Here is a 21598-nt window from a genome sequence, read left to right on the forward strand (position 1 = left end):
AATGATCACTTTTGTGACTATGCAACTGGGCTCATATTACTAGCTGCAACATCACAAAAATGACACTGGCCACCGCTAATGAGCTGGCAAAGTAAGGCTTTGTCCATGTTTACAGTGAGCAGCGTTAGTGAATGCTATGGCACACAGCAAGAGGTGCAGGAGAGAGGGAGAGAGGACAGACAGCGGGAGAGAGGTTCTCCAAGCGAGGCCTCCCGTGTGATGCTAATTACCCCTTAGCAGTTCTCTGTAGAGTGTAAATGTGCTCCCTCTGGGCTCTAGGAACAGTTAATTACACATCTCAGGAGCCTGATGCACACACCAGGCCGGGGAGAGAAGCTCTGTCTGTCGCTCAGAGGTGAGCAACCCTGCACCCTGCATCGGAGGCGTCTCCAGACACAGCTGCTGGCACTCCGCTGCTGCACAGAGAACCACCTTCCGGAGATGCACATCTGGGTGTGTCGCCACTGGTGCCCACTGTCCAGGGAAGGTGCGGCCGGCCTGACTGGACTCCCGGTCCTGCCAGACACAGCCAGCAAGGATGGCTGACCCTCCCCAGACGGTCATACTGGGCTAGAAGTTTGCTTTCTTTTTGATTTAACAAAGACTTTCTTGGGCCACGTGTTCTCAGACCCTGGAGCAAGGGAGTTTGGGGAATCCATTTTTCTTTGCGATGTGTTTGGAACCCTGAGGTTTGGGTATGGGTATGTTCTGTTCCATATATGGATACAGACACGTGCCCATATGCATATATGTCAACCACACAGGATGAGCTTAGAGACAGAGTGCCGGCATGAGTGGCCGCCTCTCAGCTTCATCCATTTTGCTGGTAATGACTGGTTTGAAGATGACCTCAGGAACCAGGTGAGATTCCACGTGGCACGTCTTTGTGCACTGAGAAGACATATGCAGTGGCCAGGAAACTGGGGAATGGGCAGCAGCTCAGGGTTCTGGGTCCATCTCTGGGGTGGGGACAGAATTGGATGGGAGTCACTGAGCGTATGTGACAGATGTGACACCAAAGTCCCTCCTTGAGCTCTTTCACATGCTATCTGACCCAAAGAGCGATCGAGATAAAAATGTTGTAATTATTTCAAATGGACCAGAAGGCAAAAGAAATCGTGTCATGACCAACCGTCGCCTCCACCTGCAAAATCTGCAGAGGAGCTGGCCCTGTCGAGGTGACAGTGGTCCCCAGGGCCACACAAACACTGCTCTTGGGGGCCGGCCATGCGGGGCTAGGATGCGCCTCGCCTTTACTCTGCTCCTGGCCCGAGTTCCTCCGAGGAGGGTGCTGCCTGCCCCGCGCCTGGCTTCGGTGCTGCTGCCTGGGGCCACCGCAGGCCCCACGCTGAGCGACTGTGGCCACCCCTGAGACCGCAGCCCCACTCCCTGCGCATGGGCTTGCTGTGCTGCGCTGCTGATCTCTTCCCGCCACAGCCTCGCATCTGTGCAGCAGAACAGCACACGCTTCAGGACGGGACAACTCGTGAGGCAACTGGCCAACTGCCTGGCGGACAGCCACCGAGAACGCAGCCAAGAGCCCACCGTGCCCAGGCTCTTGCCTGAGACAGTCCACCCCAGAATCCAGCCACCTTATCAAGCCTCACCCCAGCCGCCGGGCGAGGGCCCAGCTCGCCACGCAGGCCTCACATCCTCACTTTGGGGTTGTCGGCTGAACCAAGGGCCACCTTCCCACCATGTTAAGGTGTCCACCTCGCCACTAACCAGCACCAAGGCTGGAGGACAGCAGCAGGTCCCCCACCTCTTGCCCCAGAGGATGCCCACGGCTGCAGCCACCCAGACACGGACCTGGTGCCAGCCCGTGCCCTGCTGCCTGGTGCCACCCTCTGGCTACATGGGCTGCTGGCAGCTCTTTACCTGCGGAAGTCCAGGAGTGCCCCTGTGGAGGAGGGGACGCCCCGGTCATACCAGCTCAGGAAGTGGAACTGGGTCACGGTGCGCGTCTGCCGAGTCTGCAGGTTCTTTAGGTAGAAGCTCCTCACCAGGAAGTCCTCGCACCAGATGTGCTCCGAGACCAGGTTGACCTGAGGGGGAGGGGACAGGAGGGGACAGGACAGGCCATGCCTCATGAGTCACAGGCGCCTGCACCCCACGCTGCCGTTGGGGCGGAGGGGCGTCTTACAACATGACAGCTGTTGCAGCTCAGCCTTGGCTTGGCCGGATGCTTCCCTCTGCTCTGAAATCACCTGTACAGACACCGGGAAGCCCTGGCCCGGGCCAGGAGCCCCTGCCTGGGTGGCTGGGAGCAGGATCCACCATCCTGGAGGTGGTGTGCTGCTTATCCTGCAAGCGCTGGGGTCTACACTTCAGATGTGGGGACACACGGTGCACCCCAGAGTCCGGGCCATAACACAGCCATGTGGCACCTAGACCCCTGAGGACCTGTGGTGCTGCCTGCCCTGCGTGGCCCTGCCTCTGCCTAGTGGACAGGACTGGTCAGCTGCTGGCCACCTCACCCAGCAGCCGGGGCACATGCTCCTCCCTGGGGACGCGGGCACCCCTGCCTCGGTACCTCGTAGAAGTGGTAGAGGTTGGCGCCTTCGTCCGGCCAGTAGTGATGGCTCTGGCGCACCCCGTTCTCTGTGAGGGGCGTCAGCATGACGATGACAGCACAGCCGCTCTCCCACACCATCTGTGGACAGAGAGGTGGGCCCAGGTGAGGCTCCGTCACATGTGCCGCACTGTGCTAAGGGACAGGCAGTGAAGGGACACTGTGCTCACAGACACCTGTTGCCACGGGGCAGCGTCTGCCCTCCGATGCTCTGGTCTCGCCACGAGTTCTGTAGGATGTGGGAGCCAGAGAGTCCCCCCACGTGGCCCCTCCACGGTTCCACGCCAGCCATGTGCCTGCCCGACCTTCGGTCTGTAAAGGACACTTTCTACCACGTGACACAAGCAGAGACCTGTCACCACAGTTATTTTTCGGTGGTTGTCATTACTCTGCTGGGCCAGAGAGACAGTCCACCCTGCGGACCTGCAGAGCCATTGGGAGCGGCTGAGAGGAGGCTTTCCAAAGCACACTGCAGACTCCACAGCAGCATATCTCAGGAGGGTTCAAGTCAAAGCAGACCCCAAGCTGATTTTGCCATCTGTCCTGGCCACATGGGACAGCCCCAGACCCAGTGAACAGAGCGTGCCTAGCCCCTGGGCAGCACAGTCCTCCTGCGTCCTCTCGCAGACGTGGCCTGCCATGGGGGGCGTGAACCTGCGTTCCCGGCCCAGTGTGTCCAGGGTGGCCGGCTCGTCCCCATCACAGGAGGACTGCTCTCCTGCACGGGTCACATTTCCCACAAGACGTCACAGAGATGTTGACAAGCATTTGTGCTTGGACGCGAGTCCGTATCTGAGAGCTTCCATTCCTTTTAAATACACATATAAAAACCCAGTTATGATCTTGTTATTTAAGAATCCACATCTCACCTATGAAAAGGCTTGTCCATCGTAGTTCCCGTTACTAAATTCCCCCGTCAGATGACATTTTAAAATCAGGCTTGTGCGTGGTGTTTTCCTGTTAATGCTGTTTATTTTCCCATGGGGACAGAGACGGCTGACTTCCCGGGGGTGCCTCACTGCCTGCTACCTACGTCGGGATTTCATGGGACCTCCTGAGATATTGGCCCAAATCCCACAGTAGGTGTGAGCCAGGGGCTTCCCTGGGCCTCTGTGCCAGTCGGGCAAGAAGGGCCGGGCATGCTCTCTGCCTTCAGACCTGCTCCCCGTCTGCACGCCCGTCACGCGGCAGTTTAATGTGCCCTTAGAAAGCGAAGAAGCTCGTCGGAGCCATTACGGAAATGAGGAGAAACACGGGTTTTATGAGTGTAATAAAAACACAACGATCTAGACCATAAACGAATCACCAGCACCCCGCTGGTGCCGCCCAAGTGTGACGTTGGGGACCTGCCGCGGCAGAGGGGCCTTGCAGCCAGGGGCCTCGCGGCTCACGGTGGCAGCATTGGGAGTCCGCCTGGCTCTCTGAAGAGGTGCTCAAGATTAAATCCAAACAAACTCCTTAAACTAAGGTCCCAGCCTCCCACGGTGCCCTGGGGTGACGCTTCTCCTTAGGTCTGGGAAACAGCAGAGAAGGAGTCACCAGACACACAGGCAGCTGCGTTGGGTCCCAGTGCCACGAGCTGCTCCAGGATCTGACGAGGTTTTCTGGTGTCCCAACCCGGGGGAGCCAGAGCACCTCTCACTAGCCCCCACCGTCACCCACGTGCCGCCAGCTTGGCCTCAGAACATGTGAGAAAGAACCTGGTTCACCAGGTCTCACTTCCGCCCTCTTTACCCCAGGCTTGGTCTGCAACAGGCGGGGCGTGAGGTGCTGCTGGCCGTGGCCGGGGAGGGGGACACTGTGCCACGCACCTTGAGACAGCTGCACTTCCTCCTTGGACATGGGCGATGACTTGGAGTCCCTGTTCAGTCTAGCACCGTCCCCTGGAATAGGCCGGCATGAAACTAGAGAGCGACAGGCTGATTCAGGATGGCAGTTTCGGGACTTCTGTGAAGTATCTGAGAACACTTGTGGTCTGCACTCTGCTATCTGACCTCTGACTGAGCCATGTGCCAGGCCTGAGGCTGGAGGCTCGATGGGGACAGGCAGGGCTGGTGCTATGTGTGCCCAGAGGCACCTGTGGTGGCCCTCGGACCCCCTCCGCTTGCAGACTTACGGGGGTTACTTTTCCCAGGCAGGAAGCAGGGTCCTCTATGCCCTGATCAAGATGAAGCTGCGATGTAGACTGAGTGAGCTTGGGCACGGGCCCCACGTGTGAATGGCTGGTGCTGTGCTCAGAGGATTGAGATCCCCCAGACGTGCCGGCGCCTCTGCTCAGAGCCCACCTCTGTGAGCCTGGGCGGGGAAGGGGCAGAGGGTCTTCCCCCCATTCCTCACAGTGGCTGGGTTCCAGGGGCTCTCTTGGTGTGAAACCAGGGCTAAGCCCACTGCCAATCCTGGGGAACCGCCCAGGGCCAGAGCCTGGTGATGGATGCAGAAGAACTGGAGTAGCTCAGACAGTTCGCCTGTGCATGGGAAATGTGGGCTGGTGCTGCCAAGTGTGACATTGGGGACCTGCTCTTTGAGCCAGCTCACCGGCGATCAGACCCTGGAGCTCCCTGCTGAGGCTGGACTGTCCTCTCCAGTTGCTCTGAAGTGGCGCCTGGTGCCTGTGTGTGGCCCCTGGAAGGCCATCTGTTTGTTTTGGTACCGAGGGTGGACTCCGGGGCATGCTGCCACTGCGCTGCCACCCTGGCCCTTCAATTTTACTTTGAGACAGGTCTCCTATGTTGCGCAGACTGGCCTCAAGCTTGGGACCGCCTTGCCTTGGGCCCCGAGCTGCTGGAGTTCAGGCGTGTGTCCCTGAGCCCGGCTAGAAACAGGGCGTGGCAGGTCTGATGACTGAGACGAGGCCCTACCAGAGGGGCTGGTCCTATCCAGCCTGATGTCCCTCGCACAAAGAGGGCCATACCAGGCCAAGGCAGGGCCCAGGGCGGACCACGCCAGGGCCGGCACGGACGGGGTGATGCTGCCACAAGCCAGGGGCCCCCGCGGCCCCTGAGCTAGAGGAGCAGGACCTGCCCTGGGGCTCTGTAGAAGCGCCCGGCCCACTCCCGGGTCTGGGACTTGGGCCTCCGGCACTTGAGAATGCACCTCGGTTGCTGTGAGCCGGCCTGTTCACTGTCCCAGCAGCCCGAGCCAACCGCACACCCCGGACACTGGCGCCCAGCACCTCGGCAGGCAGGGGCAGCAGGAGGGGCCCAGGTCCACCTGCACAGAGTCCTCCTTGAGTACTGAGTATCTCACCAGCAAACACAGAGGAGCCCGCTAGAACGTGGCCCAGGAACCCAACCAACACTCCTCCAAAGGAGACCCTGGTGGTGGCCACCAGCGCTGCATGCAAGGGGACACCGGGTGGGCACAGACCACAGGACTCCACTGCACCATCCGAGGCCAGGAAGCAGTACAGGCCTGAGGTGCAGAGAATAGGACAGGGCCTGGGAAAACTCAGAGGCTCCTCAGGGCTGCCGCGGTTCTGGGTACCTGTGCAGCAGCCCCAAGTCCCTCCCTGGAGACAGCTGCCTCCCACGTGCACCGTGGCCACGAGCAGATGTGTGGGTGGACGGTGCTGGGCACAGCAGGATGCGCCTGAGCCGCAGGGGCAATCCTGCCATTCAACACGGTGGCCTGGAGGGCCGAGCCCGACCTATCAGGCGGAGGATGGAGAACGCAGGCCCCGACACAGAAGAGAGCTGAGCAGGCCACTGGCATGGTGGCAGGGGCCGAGGCTGGGCGGAGGCTGGGCCAAGGCTGGGCGAGGGAGGTGGCCACAGGGTGCAGGTCTCGGCTGTGTGAGGAGCAGGCTCTGGAGACCTGGTGGCAGTGGGACTCCTGCTCAGTGTCGGGTCCTGGGCATCTGTGAGCAGGTGGACTGTTCCGCACCCCACACAGCCAGGGGAGGAGAGGGCCTGTGGGTCTGTCTGCACGGGCCTCACCAGGTGCACCTCCATCAGACACACTGCCTAGACTGTGCGTGCTGCGCCCCTCCCACCCTGCCTTATCTCATCTGTGTCTCCACATCTTTCTTCCTCTGAATTGTTGTCTCCTGAAGACCCGTTCCTACTCTGGAGCGTGCACTGGAGTGATTTATTACAACCGACGCTTAATTGAAAGAGAGGTGACTTGAGGCCAGGCCATCAGTGGCCTGTGCACAGGGTCCTCCTGGGCTGCTTGACCGTAGACTGGCTGTTCTTTGAAGTGGGTGCGCCTGCCTGTGTGCTGGAGCTGCTGGTGGGGCAGAGAGCCCTCGCCAGAGAAGGCAGTGTCCCCGGGCCCAACCCGGCCCACTCTCCTGCAGAGAAGCTGCTTTCACAGGTGGACGCAGGGAACTCTGAACAACAAGGTGTCCATCCTCAAGGGTCACGCCTGAGGAGCCCATGGTAGCTGTGTGGGCAGAGCACACAACCCCTTCCCAGCCTGCATGGTCAGCCCAGGCCTGCAGTCCAAGCCTCTGGGGCCCTGGTCCCTCCAGGACTGAACGGGGTGTCAAGCCCAGAGCTTTGTAGAGGAGGAGGGCTGAAGGGTGGGGTGGGGGAGAGAGGAGGAGGAAGGAGGGAGGAGAAGGAGGGGGGAGGGAAGGTGACAGGGTGGGGAGGGAGAGAGGAGGGGGAAGGAGGGAGGAGAAGGAGGGGGGAGGGAAGGTGACAGGGTGGGGAGGGAGAGAGGAGGGGGAAGGAGGGAGGAGAAGGAGGGGGGAGGGAAGGTGACAGGGTGGGGAGGGAGAGAGGAGGGGGAAGGAGGGAGGGGAAGGAGGGAGGAGAAGGAGGGGGGAGGGAAGGTGACAGGGTGGGGAGGGAGAGAGGAGGGGGAAGGAGGGAGGGGAAGGAGGGAAGAGAAGGAGGGGGGACGGAAGGTGACAGGGTGGGGAGGGAGAGAGGAGGGGGAAGGAGGGAGGAGAAGGAGGGGGGAGGGAAAGTGACAGGGTGGGGTGAGAGAGGGGGAGGAGGAGGAGGGGGAGGGAAGAGGAAGGGGGAGGAGGGAGGAGGAGGGGGAGGAGGGAGGAAGAGGAGGAGGACGGAGGAGGAGGGAGGGGAGGAGGGAGGAGAAGGAGGGGGGAGGGAAAGGAGGAGGAGGAGGGAGGAGGGGGAGGGAAAGGAGGAGGAGGAGGGAGAGGATGGGAGCTCCTGCCATGTTTCAGCTGTGAACCATAAAAATCAGCTAAGCAGGAATCTTGGGAGATGTCTTTCTAATTCCAATTCCCATGTCCACAGGAGGACTGCCATGGCCACCAAGACAGTGGTGGACACATCCCAGGTCACAGTCACAAACCCCAGCCTCGGGTGAGGTGATGGGACCAAAGCTTTCCTTCGCTTTCCCAGGTTGGGAGATGTAGGGGGACCCAGCGGGGCCACACTGGAGACGGCCCGCCCTGGGAACTCTGCGGGTGAAGAGTCCAGTTTTCCTCCGTCTGGGTCCCCTTGATCCAGTGACGTCTCTGCATCAGCCAACCTGCTCCGGGGGACCTCCCGCACTTCTTCCCCCAGTTCCTCAGTGTCTGTCCACGGCCAGAGGCCAGATGAGAGAGCACCTGAGCTGACCCCTGAAGACAGAGGGCCTGGGCAGGCTGGGCAGCAGGACAAGCCTGGACGTCCACGTTAGGCCAGGCTGTCATTGCAGGCTGCCGCTGAGGCTGCCAGAGGCCAGGTCTGTCCACCGAGGGGCCTCAAGTGCAGCTGCGGGTAGGAGGCCGTGAACTAGCCTGGCAGCCTGGAGGCCACCCCAGTGGGGTCAATGCTATTAATGGGGTGGGAGGGCCCTTGCCCCCACCGAGGTAAGCGGCCTTCTCTGGAGGCCCGACGTGAGGCTCTCGGTGGTGCTGTTGACAGTAGCCACACGATGGTCATCTCTGCCTGATTAAGACAGCCTGGCCAGCAGGGGTGCACACGGGAGACCCATGCCACAGCTAACGGCCACAGGGTCCAGAGGTGGCTGGCCCTGGCTGTGGGAACTGGTGTGCGGAGGCTGTGGCGACAGTGAGCTCTTCACACTGTGCTTTGACCCTGGGAAGAAGGAAGGTCCTCTGGGTCTCCCGGGGGCACTCAGCTGGGGCGGAGGCTGCGCAGGAGGACCTGGACTCAGCAGGCTCCGGCCCTGGGAGGGAGAGAAGCCAGGTCCACGCGAGCACCTCACAGGATGCCTTCAGAGGGCGGACACTAGAGATGGACGGGGGACTTTCTTCCTGGTGAACCGCTGCTGGTGGCAGTCAGAGCAGACCCTGACTGGGCACTGCTGAGTGCACTGGCCAGGAGAGGGCCTCATCCCGCGTCGGCCTGAACCAGCCTGCTGGCGGATGGGCTGGGCAGTGCTGGGGGCTCCAGCTGCCCTGGGCTCAGCCACCTGCACAACGCTAGGCAGGACGATGCTGGTGTCTGGGCGTGACTGCCCTTTCCTGCCCAGGTGCCTGGGATGATGTCCTCCGGCATCACCTGCCCTGACTCTATGCTCCACATCTGCAGACACTGGCCATGCATCCAGGTGGCAGGCCACGCTGCCTCCACCCTGCTCAGACCACTGTGCACCTCTGGGACACACCAGGGTGATGAAGCCACCCAGCACTCCACTGCCAGCTCACCTGCGTATGCAAGGAGGAACAGCCCACAGCCGGGCCTTCAGTCACGTGGCTGCTCTGGCAGGCGAGGGTGGAATGACAGAGCCTGGGGACACCTGCAGAGGCCTTTCCACAGGCGCTGCCTGGCCTGGGAGGAGGCTCGGCACCTGGGTTGTCAGGTGGAGCTCAGGCAGCTGGCCGGGAGCAGGGTCTGCAGCCCACGCTGCGGCACTGTGCGCTCTCCTCCTGTCCCTCTGGAGTCACGTCCCGCCCAGTCGTTGGCCTGTCCACTGCTAGGAGCCATGTGGCAGAACCGGTATCACAGCCGCCCTGGCTGCTGCGGCTCCTGGAGCCTGCTTTCCAGGGAGTTGGCCGCGACCCCCGCTTTGTCCTGTGGCGAAAGGCTCAGCAGGCTCCATCACGGCTCCTCAGCCACAGCTCAGAGGCCGCTTCTAGAAGGTCCTCACCTTCCCACACCCAAGTGCCATCCTGGGAAGCACCGCGCCCACCTGGTGCCCACAGCTGCTGCCTACCTCTGAATGTGTCCTCCCCGGGTGGGCACTGGGACGGCTGGTGCCCTTCCCCATGGGGCCAGGCGGGAAGCATGGACACACCAGGGTGATGCTCCTGCCTGGACCTGAGGTTGGCAGGAGCGAGCTCCCTGCAGAGAGGGCGTCTTTAGAGGCACGTCACAGGACCCATGTGCATCCCAAGCACAGGGATTGGGTCAGCCGCCTTCTCCTTCTCCCTCCCCTCACTCCACAGCTGGGGGACACCCATGGAGTGCAGGTGCGGCCCTGGGTGTCGACCCACCTGGGAGGTGCTTGAGAAATCCTGAATGAAACACACCTCACCAGGCAGGCAGACATGCCTGACCCGGAAGGAGCTGGAGTGCAGCCTGCCATCCTGCAGAGAGGGCCAGGTCTCGCTGGGCCATCTGGAGACGCAGAGGATTCCACGTCATGTGGCCCAGGCTGTCCCATGTCCTTACTCCCCAAGCCATGTGTGTTTTCTTTAAAATACAATTATTCCTAAGCAGTTTACTCCTTTCTGGGGAAGCCTGGCTTAGTGGCTCTGTGAGGAGGCTTGGGGTTCAGGGGAATGGCTTAGAAGGGATGATTGGGAGATTTCTCTCCCCTCCTTACCAGAGCTGGCCCTTGGCACCTGTGGGTTCTGCATCTGAAAATTCCACCAGCCACGGACTATTTGAAAAAAACCTGTATTTGTGCTGATCGGGTACTGAGCCTTCCTGTCACTGTGTCCCAACAACCTCGTGTGACATCTGTCTATGCAGCCTGCATACTGTCCTGGTGTCATAAGTAGCCCAGAGGTGATCCGGAGCATCTGGGAGGACCTGGGAGTCATGTGAGCACACTGTCATTTACACCAAGGACTTGAGCCTTGATGGGTCTTGGTACCAGGGAGTGAGATGGAGCCAAGTCCTGCTCGATCCCAGTGGGAAATTGCACATCTGTTCTTGGCAATTTTAAAAAGATAAATCAAACTTTTGAAAATAAAATTCTTGACATGCATACAGTGTCTGAGAGGAGATTCTATAGCTAGATAACTGATGTTTTTTTGGAGAAAAGAACTGGACTGCAGAGTCTGTGGGGGCCCCTCTGTTGTCTTCTAGAACATTCTGGGTTTTGCTTCGAGGCAGATGCGCCCAGCAGGGGGCTGGGGAAAGGTTGCTCAGGGGGCTGAGAGGGGCCCGGCTGGTGCCTGAAGCCCTGCAGGGTGGTGAAGGTGGACACTGGCCGTGCTGAGCGTGAGCATGGCATAGCGGGGAGGCCGTCCTTCCAACTCTCCTGTCCTGGTTGCTGGTGTTGTCCTGCCGAGGGACTTGGGCACCTAGGCTCTGCCTGCGCCTTCTCCACACCCTGAGACTGTCCCATGTCCTGCGGTGTCCTGTCACGTGGTCAGGTGGTTCCTTGGGATGCTCAGTACAGGTCTCTTCTTGCTGCTGCCTTGGGGAGAAGGGGTCCAGCCAGGACCTGGGGATGGATCTCATTTGGGAACAGCCTCTTTGTAGACAAGGCCCAGACCGAGCCACAGTGGTCAAGATGGACTCCAGTCCAATGACGGGCGTCTGCCCACGAAGGGAGACCTGGACACACAGACGCGGTGGGAGAGACCATGTGACGTCAGAGGTGGAGAGGGGTCCCCAGCAGGCCTTGAGGCTCTTGGAGGCCAGGTCGCTGCTCCCTCCGACCACCAGAGGCGCCCACCTGCAGCCCTGGGCTGGGGCCTCTGGACTCCCGATTCCTGTTCCTGGTCGGGGGCTTTCTCCAGCAGCCTCGGGGCACAGAGGCAGCTCTCCCAGACCAGGGCCTTCCTCAGCCCCAGCTACACTGGCTCCTAGGGAAGTGCTCGCCATTGACAGAAGCACCTGCTGCCCCAGGAGGACTGGGGGGGACAGGGACCGGGAGCCACTGGGAGCCATAGACCCCCAGAGTGAGAGGCGTCGGCTCCGCAGCCCGTGGTCCACACCCCCAGCTTCATGTTCCAGTCATGCTCGGTCCTAAGGCACCGACAGGCTGGTGGGTCGGAAGATTTCTGGTGCTGACAGAGGTCCAGGCAGGTGCCGTTCCTGAGTGCAGCTGCAGAGCTGGCTGCAGCTGGACAGTCGGGCATCACCGTGCTCAGGATGCGATGACGCTGGGACTGCGAGGCACTCGTTCAAAGAGGAAGAGCTGGGTCTGACAGGCGCCCACGCTTCCAGAGACGGGATTCAGAGACCCAACCGTCAGCTGTGGCCGGGTAGGAAACTAGGGCCCTGTGGGGTAGTATCCCTAGGACAGGGACTAGAGGAGAGTGTGGATGAGGTGGTGAAGCTGGCTACTTTGGAATGGAACCTCACAGAGGCTCTGAGGCCCTGAGGCCCTGGAATCTCGAGGCTCTGCAGAGCCCCCCAGGGCTGGTCTGCGGGCCCCTGGAGGGTGGAGCTAGAACCTGGGGAGCATGTCAGCTGGTGTCCCCGTCCTCTGCAGACGGCAGGGCTGGCCGCTGAGTGGAGCCTCAACTACCCGGCACTTGCCTCTGTCCCACTCGGCTCTCGGGGCTCCATTCTCAAGCGATTTCCTGTCCCCTGAACACCAGGCTTCAGCGCTGGAAGCCTTGGCTCCTGCCACTGGTTGGGCAGGTGCCGGATTCCTCAGGGACCCACTTGCCCTGCCTGCTCAGGGGAGGAGGACGCACTCACGTGCCCAGGAGGCCAAGGGCGCCAGGCGCCTCGGCACAGCCTGGACCCTCCCTTGGGTTCCAGAAAGGCAGGGAGGAAGCCCCTCTGAGTGCGATAGGAGGCTGCACGGGGCGCTGGGGCAGGGGACAGAGAGTCTGGAGCCGGGGCACGTCCTGACCTTTCCCGAGTCTTCTCCTCTCCTCCACCACTGAGCAGCTCCGGCTCCAGCTGCTGCCTCCTGGGGCTGCCCCGGCAGCCGGGCCCACCCACCTCCCGGGTCTCCCGCGCCCAGCTGTGGTTTCGCCTCTGTGTGGCGCGCCTGGCTGTGGCAGGAGCTGCGACCACTGTGGCCCTCAGTGCCACTTCCCAAGCCCGTTCCCCTCGAGCTCTGCAGGGGCTGACCGCTGGGGGGACCCAGCTGGGGAAGGAGGGCCCCATCCACAGCACCCCCATTTCTCACATGGGCAACGGTGTCAGTTCTCCAGGCCTAGTCTGGTCCTGGTGACCCAGGGTGACGCTGACTGAAGACTCCTGCCTTTAAGACACGGTGTCGGGTCCTCAAAGAAGACCGAGCTCCGCCTCGACCTTCCTAAGAATGGAGCCACGGCCAGGCCCCGGGAACCCACGCTCCTCACACACACATTCAGATGTGTGCTGGTTCCCGGGGGAGGGCAGGGGTGGGGAGGTCAGGTGGTGGAAGGGGTGGACATCATCACCCTAGGAACAGGTGCGACTGTCCAACTGGGGGCTCTGCATTGTGCACAACCAGAGAAGTGAAGGGCTGTGCTGCACTTGTGCACAGTGAAATGAGACACTGTCTGCTGTCAGTGCAACCAACCAGGAAAAACAAAACGTCAACACAAGAAACAAATACGTCAAAATAAACCGCATAACCGTGTCATTGTGACTGAACTAAGTATGACGATAATTAAAATGTGTTGATTTCATTTCTTTATATTTTATAAAATGACATTATAAAGTGGCTAAAAACTAAAGATCTCCAGGGCACTGATTCTCTCAAAGTGAATTTTGATACTAAATTTGAGAAGAGATTAATGATAAAAATATCAAAGAACTCATAGATTCTGAAATCAAGTCACGTTTAGTGAACATCCTTTAGTAAGTTTGAATGGGCTTATCTGAATTCAAGGCATTATTCACAACCAATTTATTTAGATCTCGTTTTTAAAAGACATTTTAGGTTAAAAAAAAGAGAGTCACCTGCCAGAAGTCGGCCACAGTGGCGGGCAGGGGTCCTTGGGTGGCGATGTAGGCAGGATTCCTTGGGTCATGATCCATCTGTGGGGACAAGGCACACAAGACGGTCAGCCACAGGTCAGAAACGTCCAGAGGCCTCGCCTCGCTGGGGGCGTCTGTGCCCCGTGTGTGACCCCCAACACTGTTCACGGATCCCAGTGGGCACCTGAGTTCCAGCAGACTCAGAAACCACAGCCAAGATGCCTTCTTACACCTGGCTGGGGTTACAAGAGCAGGTCCCAGAAATGGGGGCCCAGTGCCCAAGGAGACCAGGGCAAGCCCTCCGTCCCAGCGACACAGCACGTCCTCACGGGTGCGTGTGGAGGATCTTCCTGTACCCCCTGGGGCTGTGAGCCGCCCATTAGGACCCAGGTGGTGGGCTGCAGAGGGGTCAGGCCTTAGCCCTGAGCAGCACACTCCATGTCCAGCCCCCAGGGATGGACTCGCCGGGGGCCACAGCTGCAGTGGCTTCTCTCAGGAGTTAGTGCGTCCCCTGGGGCTTGTCTCTGCTCATCCTGAAAAGGGGGCTTAGGCCGGGCTGGTCAGCTTGGCCGGGGCCAACCTCAGAGGGCCATTTGTGTCCTCTTTCCAGCAGACGAGGGCTGAGAAGGGAGAACGTGGCCGAGGTCTTCCTGGCTAGCTGATGGGTCCACACCCTGGTGCTAGCCCCAGTGGGGAATCTGGCTTAAACGACCTTCATTGTGACATTTCACTCAAAGACTGGTGTGCAGGGGACACGAAATCGTTTGAGGATGGGACAGAGGCAAGTGCAGGGTGGTCAGAGGCTCCGCTCAGCTGCCAGCCCTGCTGCCTGCAGAGGATGTGACCGTGCTCCCCAGGTTCCAGCCACCCCTCCAGGGGCCTGGAGACCAGCTGGGGGGGGGGCTCTGGACACTGTGTTGGGGTCCAGCCTCAGGGCGAGACAGCTGCCTGCAGACCCCCACGGCTGGCCGAGCCTGCTCTCTGGGCTTGGGGCTGATGAAAGATCTGAGATGCTCTGCATTTCAAGATAACGGCCAAGAACACATTTCTCAGCAGAGTGAAAAATGAGGACGTCTTAACCACATGTGCTCTGGGGCCACACGCAAGGTCGGTGGTGGACCCAGCCGCCACCTTACCCACAGCTCCGCGGGAGACCAGCAGGCCTGGGCAGGGAAGGTGTGTCCACACGAGGCGAGCCCAGGGAGCCGCTGCCATCCTCCCCCCTGGACAGAACCAGGCGGCAGGAGGCTGGGAGCGAGGAGCTTCCCTGCGTCTGGTTTAATGGTTTCCAGTTAAAGTGGACGTTGTTTTGAAATTCACCACAACATACACCACGCAGGTAAATCATGGTGCTCTCACTGAAAGCCCCAATTAAAACGTTCCGGTGACAGATGTTTAGTTTTGATTTTTAAAATGTGCATTTGCTGCGGTGACTATTTACGGAGACCCGTCTCCCCGCTGAGCACAGGTTCGTGTAAGAAGGAAGACCCACCTCCCTCTCGGGACGCCCTGCCCGGAGCGCCTCATGAGCGTTCACACCAGCAATGCCACTGCTTCCAAAATGCCAGGGCCCTGGCCACGATGACACCCTGCCAGGGTCCCAGAGGGCAGATAGGCCAGCCTGGCGATGGGCCTTAACTGCTGAGTTTTAAAATTCCTTAAACCATCCGCTGCTTAGGTGCCCTGGCCACGATGACACCCTGCCAGGGTCCCAGAGGGCAGACAGGCCAGCCTGGCGATGGGCCTTAACTGCTGAGTTTTAAAATTCCTTAAACCATCCGCTGCTTAGGTGCCCTGGACAGAGGCTGGGGAATCCAGGGACAGGGGCAAGTGGATGGGGCCTGGCTGCAAGTCGGGCCTCACAGCTCGGGCCTCGGGCTGCTCCGGGAGGTGCCAGGGCACAGGGCCACACTGGTGAGGTGTACTCGCCAAGGCGGACTGGAAGGTGGCAGGGCGCCTCTGTGAGCGCTGACCCTCAGTGAGGCCGGGGCCGTGCTGTCCTCCTGCCTCTCTGCTGGCCTGGGGCCACCTCTGCTCTGTGCACCTGGCCCTCCCTCCTTCCTTCTCACATTCTCTGTCTCTCTGTAATCTATCTTGGAGTCTCATTCTGGATGCCACTGTGTGACCCTGGGAAGTCTGTTCATGCCTCTGGACCTCAGTCTCTTGTCACCAGGTGGGTGATGGGGACAGAATGACCTCCAGGTGCCCTTCAGCCCAGGTCCCAGGTAGACATGTGTCTGCATGGCAAGACAGAGACGGGCTGCATGTCCCGTGAGCCCCTCTAGGTGGGAGGACCTGTCCCCGTGACTGCAGTGGTGCTGAGAGTCTGGGCCACTGGAAGCACGTCCCTGGCCAGAGCTTCTGCGGTGACGAGCTGGCCCAGAGAGGCTGGTGTCCATTAACCCACATTTAAGTGGTAGCTGGAGGGTGGCAGGACCCAGGCACAAATGACAGTGGATTTCTCTGGTACCGTTTTTCCCCCAGAAGGAGGAACGCCATCTGTTGGGTCCGTGGTCCCTGGTAGACTGTTTCTTGGGAGGATGTCACGTGAAATGGGACACAGAAGGTGTCCCCAAAGGGATGCTCGCCAACAACCCAGTGGTGTGCGGGGTCTGGGGCACACCCGCTTGAGGCGAGTGTCAGGTGGCTTCACCTTGAAGAAGCCCGGGCTGCTTGAAACCCAGAAGTCCCTCCCCAGTAACTTTCAGCCTCCTAGAAAAACTGCCTTTAGGAGGAGACCCAGGTTCTGAGCCCCAAGAGCTCACCAGAAGCGAGAGCGGGCCGGCCAGGGCTTGCACAGCAGCCCCAGACCCACCTGGCCTCCTCGGGGCCCCGCAGGGTGAGTGTGCCGGCACCTGGGCCTCCCTGCGTTCCTAGGTCACCGCGGATCTCAGAGCTCCTGCTCTCTCTCTGCGATTCCTTCCTCTGTGGTGCAGGGGGTTGGCCAGGGTGCTCTGCCATCGAGCCACACCCCGGCCTGTCCCAGCCTGAATTGGCAGGTGTCCAGACGACAGGCTCTGGGGGGGAGGCCGACCCTGAGGGTCTTCACACAGGCCTCAGGCGTCAAATTGTTAAAGGGAGTCCGAGGGTGAGCCACCACTGCCCACAGGTGCTGGCTGGGGACTTTCTGAGCCATGCTTGGCCACCTCCTAGGACACTCAGGACACCTGCCCTGCCGTCGCCCATCCCGGGCAGCCGCTCTGTCCCCAGGATGAGGCTGAGCGGTCCCTGTGGCTGGCACCGCGGGCTCGTCCTGGTCACTCACCCACATGCTCTGCCTGTGCCACTGTCCACAGGTGACACCCTCAGTCTGGCCAAGTTCTTAAATGGAGCCCACGGGTCTCCCTGACTGCCTAGGGGACACGGCTCCTGTGGACTTCCAGGACCCCTCTAAACACAGGCTGGCGTGGCTCGAGCGGGTGAGGACCAAGTGCCAACGTGGCAGGTGTGACGATCATGGTCCGACCCGGCAGGTCGTCCAGCTGCCTTTCACCAGAGGCTGCCGGGAAGGCCATCCTGGGCCGCGGGTATTCAGAGAGAAGGGATTTCCTGGTCCCCTCTTACAACCAATCTGAAAAAAGACTCGCACCATAAAGCAAAGGGAAAACCAAGAGGGGCCCAGATCCCGTCTCTGCCCTGGTGTCCCTTCTGACCCTAGCCCGTGGCCAGCAGCTGGGAAGGTCACCCTGAATCTGCACTGCCCAGGCAGAGGAACCGCAGGATGCACCCCACCCCTCAGCACGTGAGCAGGAAACCATCCAGGTCCTGTCCTGCTGTGGCCACTGCACCCAGCAGTGCCCACATGGAGATGGTCCTCCAGCTGGGCACCCTGACCTGCGGAGAGCCCCACAGCACGGCAGGGGCCCGCACCTCTTGGACTGGGGAAGGGCTTTGCCTGGCCTTTCTGTTTGGTCATTCCAGGAGAGGGACCACAACAGGCAGGGCCCGGTTCCTCCCTCTCGTCAGCCACCAACAGTGCTGCCCATCACCCTGTGCAGGACCCAGCACTCACAGGCCTGCCTCACGGGGCACAGGGTTCTCCTCGGGGACAAGAGTGGCCAGCCAGTGGGCTTTGACTAGAGACTCAGAATCAGTCTTGCTGGGAAGACCCAGGGGACGGCCCCAGACAGGAACCTGAAACAGACAGACCCGCTCTCTGCGTCCAGAGGCCCCCTGTGCAGGAGACAGGTCCCCGCCACACGTCACACCTGTGCCAGGCCTGGGCCTCACAGCCCCCTCCCTGCACAGACAGAGTGCCTGGACCAGCCGCTCCTCCAAGTCACTTTTTTTTAAATATAATTTTTTATTTTACTTGTGGGTGTGCGCAATATCTTTATTTATTTGGTGCTGAGGATCGAATCAGTGCCTCACGTGTGCAAGGCAAGTGCTCTGCCACTGAGCCACACCCCAGCCCCCTCCGAGTCACTTTCCAAAGCTGAGTTTGTGCACTGTGTGGGTGTGAGGGGCAGGAGGCAGGACCGGTAGCTGCACAGCAGGGGCTGCACTGCCCCACAGAGGTGCTACAGGGGACAGCCCATGCAGAAGGATGCCCGGCAAGGGACGCCACCACATGTCATCTCCTGCCAAAGGGCCACAGGATCTAGGACTCGGTGCGTTTGTGGCCCTAGGGCTGGCCGGCACGCTGGGTCCTGGGTATCCTGACCCCGTCAGACACACTGTGTTCTGTAGGCCCTGTGTTTGCTGGCTGCAAACCTGGGATTTCAGAAATTACTGATGTGTCCCTTAGACTGACACCAAGGAAAGCTGTGGGAGGGGGTCAGTGCATCTGCTGTCCACGTCCACACGGAATCCTGGCCCCTGTCTGCACCCCACCCAGCCCCTGGCTCCACAGGCCTGGTCCCTCCGTCCCCACTGCCCTCCCCACCTTTGCTCTGCAGGCAGCTGAGGCCCAGGGAAGCCCGCCCCAGCCTCCCCTGCTCACCCCCAGCTGGCCTCCACTTCCCTGTGCCATTCGCCTGCTCTCTGCAGAGCCTGAGCCAGAGTCAGCACTGGGGTGGGCGGTGCCCAGAGCCAAAGAGGCTCCAGGAGGAGAGCCCCTCTGAAGTCAGGGAGGCCTGGGGCGTGTGCAGCACTGCCTCCTGCCATCCTCCCCAGGTCCAAGCCTCCACTCCCCTCTCCTCCAACAGCTGCTGGGAGGCACAGCCGCAGGCACCTGCTTTGTATTCAAAGACCCCAGACACCCGACCACCCCAGGCAACAAGCCTGCTGTTGCAGGGCCTCGGGGCCGCCATGTTAATGTTAAAGGGAAGCAGGTTGGTACCTGGGTTTCCGTCTCCCAGGAGTCAAGGAAACGGCACCTGGGAGAGGTGACTGCCAGGGGCAGGAGCCACTGCAGTGTGGGTTCCACTGTAGCACCCTCCCAACTACTGGCCTGTCACCTGCCCGAGCACCAGGTCCCCTGAGGCCCAGTGCAGCACCCTCCCAACTACGGCCTGTCGCCCGCCGAGCACCAGGTCCACTCAGACTTGAGGCAGCTGGTGCGCCTGGCCCAAGCCAGTCCCTGGTCACCACCCAGGGCAGGCACTGCGAACCCTCTTGAAGCTGAACTTTCTCGCCCACAGAGGAGAGCTGCTGACCCGCGCTCTGGGCCGTGTACTTACAATGGGGCTGGCGTTGATGTAGTCCGAGTTGCTGTGACTGTTTTCCGGTTTCAGCAGGATCCTGGAGTGGTCATCTGCAAGAAACCCACCAGAGGTGGTGAGGAGCTGGCCCAGTGCTTCGTCCAGGGGCGTGGGGACCCGTCTAGGCTCCCGCCACCCAGCTCCAGCCCAGGGTCAGCGCAAGCCTTGAGCTCTCCTCAGCCGAGTCTTTCCTTCCTGTCCTCCAGGACGACCCCGTGGCCCAGCCCTCGGAGGGCAGAACAGAGCCGCTCCCTGCCCCTCGGATGCAGGGACGCCCCTCCTGCCCTCACGGCCCTGCGGTAAAGAGCAGACACACGCCAACGCATGGAGGACGGGGCACCCGTGGATATCAATCAATAGGCCACCAGCCAAAATAGAGTCTCGTAGTCGACAAGTGGCTAAATCCCCGAGAGGACTGGAATTTAGTTTCCAGGGGCGAGTGAGAGCCACAGGAAATGCAGATAGGGAGGAAACAGAGATGCCCGGGGAGCCTCGGGTGGACATGAGCTCTGCACAGGCAGAGGCCTTGCCTGATGAGGGCCAGAGCCGGCAACCGTTCCTGGGGCTGACCAGGACAGCGCATCCCCGTGTGGGTGCATCCCTGCCTAAATCTGGCTCTGGACGGACCCCTCTGCCTGACTCCAGGAGCTTCGAGGCGTGGCCCCAGGGAAGGTGCAGGGAGCAGTGGGAGGTGGGTACGCTGGCCTGGCAAGGGCATGGGGTGGAGCCTCAAAAACCCCTCGTCCTCCATGAGGGGCAGCTGGGGGCACGGCCAGTGGCTCCGCTCTTGCTCCCGGGTGAGTCCCCCGGGGACACGCAGCATCCTTGGCCACCGGGTCCCCCGCGGCTGAGAGCTTGCTCAGACTCAGGCTTGTTCCCCCAGACTCGCAGGGGGCCCCTTCCTGAGGAGGGGAGGCCTCCTGCCACGGGCCGCGCAGGCGGCACAGGCTTGGGGACGTCACTGTCCCTGGTGTTTCTTCCATTTCTCTTGGAGATAAACTTACCTAATGCTTTAAAAATAACATCTCAGGGCTTGGGAAAGAGTCCCGACGGGCTGAACTTGGCCAGCAATGTCGGGGGTCGAGGGACGGGCCTGGTGGGCCCATCAGCCATGACACACAACTAGGGGCACTTTTCCAAGGAGACAGATTGGACCAGGAACACTGAGAGGCATCACACGTCCCATTTATATACACATATTTACGTGTGGCCAACGTAGCGCAATGTCACAAGGGTGGGTGTGACGGGATGGTGTGGCCGAGCTGTGGCTGCAGCTGTTTGTAGGGTGTCGGGGAGCCCAGCAAGGGCTCTGCCTCGGAGCTGCCCCGGCCCCCAGCCCACGACTCCACGGCCCTCCTGCACAAGCGTATTCCCGAGGGGGCGGAAATCCGCAGCATCAGAGAACAGAAACGCCGTCGACCAGGGAGAGCCGGTCCACTCGGACACCCTAACATGCCACGAGCACTGCCCGCAGCCAGGCTCCAAAGCCCAGGGTCACATGGCCTGCCCGGTCCCAGCCTTGCTCACGCTGCTCAGGGGGCCTGACCACTGCAGCTCACAGAGCTCTGGAACGAGGACCCTGGCTTCTAGCTGTTTCCAGAGGGTTTCGGGTCGCTTGGGCCTCACTGTAAGCATTTTTAACACACCATTTAGGCACTTGTGGCCACCTGTCCACCTACTTAGGAGGTCTGTGCTGCAAGGCAGCCTTCCAGGTAAAGAGGGGTGTGGGCGGGACAAGGACAATTCCAGATCCCAAGTCCAGGAACCCCCAAAGCACCCTGTGTGGCCGCCACCTGCCTCTGGTCCAGGTAGCTCGTGAGAATGGCTTCCCACTACTGACCAGCCAGGGCGCCGTGCTCACATCTTGCCAATCAACAGACTGGTTCAGGACCCAGTCCCCAAACACAAGTGCTCTGGACACTGGGAACCGCTCCCAACTGAGAGACTTGAGAGCAGGGTCAAGAGGGACTCGTAACCAGGAAGAAAAAGCCACAGCTCGCCATCTCCTGACCTCAGAGGCCTGAGCATGGAGTGGGGCAGACACAGGCCCTGCCTGGGGTGGAGAGGCTCAGCCACTGCCGGCCCAAGTGCCGTGGTGCCTCTTGCCAAGGGACAGTGCGCTGGCCTGGGAGCCGTGGAGATGCCACGCTCTGCCTCTGCTGGCACGGCCTGTGAGCACCGTGGGACAGTCTCCTCTGAAAACTGAGGAGGCGATGCCCAAGTCTGTGAGGTAGACACCGCACGAGAGCTACACCTGGGTGCGGACGGAGGGCGCCATCGCAGACAGCGCCATGGACCCTGTGCCCTCAGGAGCCCCTCCAGAGTGCGGGCTGGGGCAGGGCAGGGAGGCCTCCCACCCCTGGTGTGTGTGGTCGCGCAGCACGTTGCACGGTGAGGGGATTTCGCTTCGGTATTGG

The 21598-nt window shown here is 60.9% G+C and overlaps 1 protein-coding gene across 8 annotated transcripts in view; it reads right to left on the reverse strand.

The window, feature by feature from the left end:
• Positions 1 to 21598, reverse strand: part of Ptprn2 (protein tyrosine phosphatase receptor type N2) — an 875713-nt gene that overhangs the window by 20548 nt on the left and 833567 nt on the right. For all 8 annotated transcript variants that reach the window (XM_078040940.1, XM_078040938.1, XM_078040939.1 and 5 more), the window contains 4 exons: positions 19161 to 19234; positions 13522 to 13599; positions 2534 to 2653; positions 1879 to 2045 (listed from right to left, as the gene is read on the reverse strand). In XM_078040940.1, coding sequence (XP_077897066.1) covers positions 1879 to 2045; positions 2534 to 2653; positions 13522 to 13599; positions 19161 to 19234 — 439 coding nt within the window. The remainder of the gene's footprint in view (positions 1 to 1878; positions 2046 to 2533; positions 2654 to 13521; positions 13600 to 19160; positions 19235 to 21598) is intronic.

The sequence above is a fragment of the Ictidomys tridecemlineatus genome, chromosome 2 (genome assembly GCF_052094955.1).
Source record: "Ictidomys tridecemlineatus isolate mIctTri1 chromosome 2, mIctTri1.hap1, whole genome shotgun sequence".
Lineage (NCBI taxonomy): Eukaryota > Metazoa > Chordata > Mammalia > Rodentia > Sciuridae > Ictidomys > Ictidomys tridecemlineatus.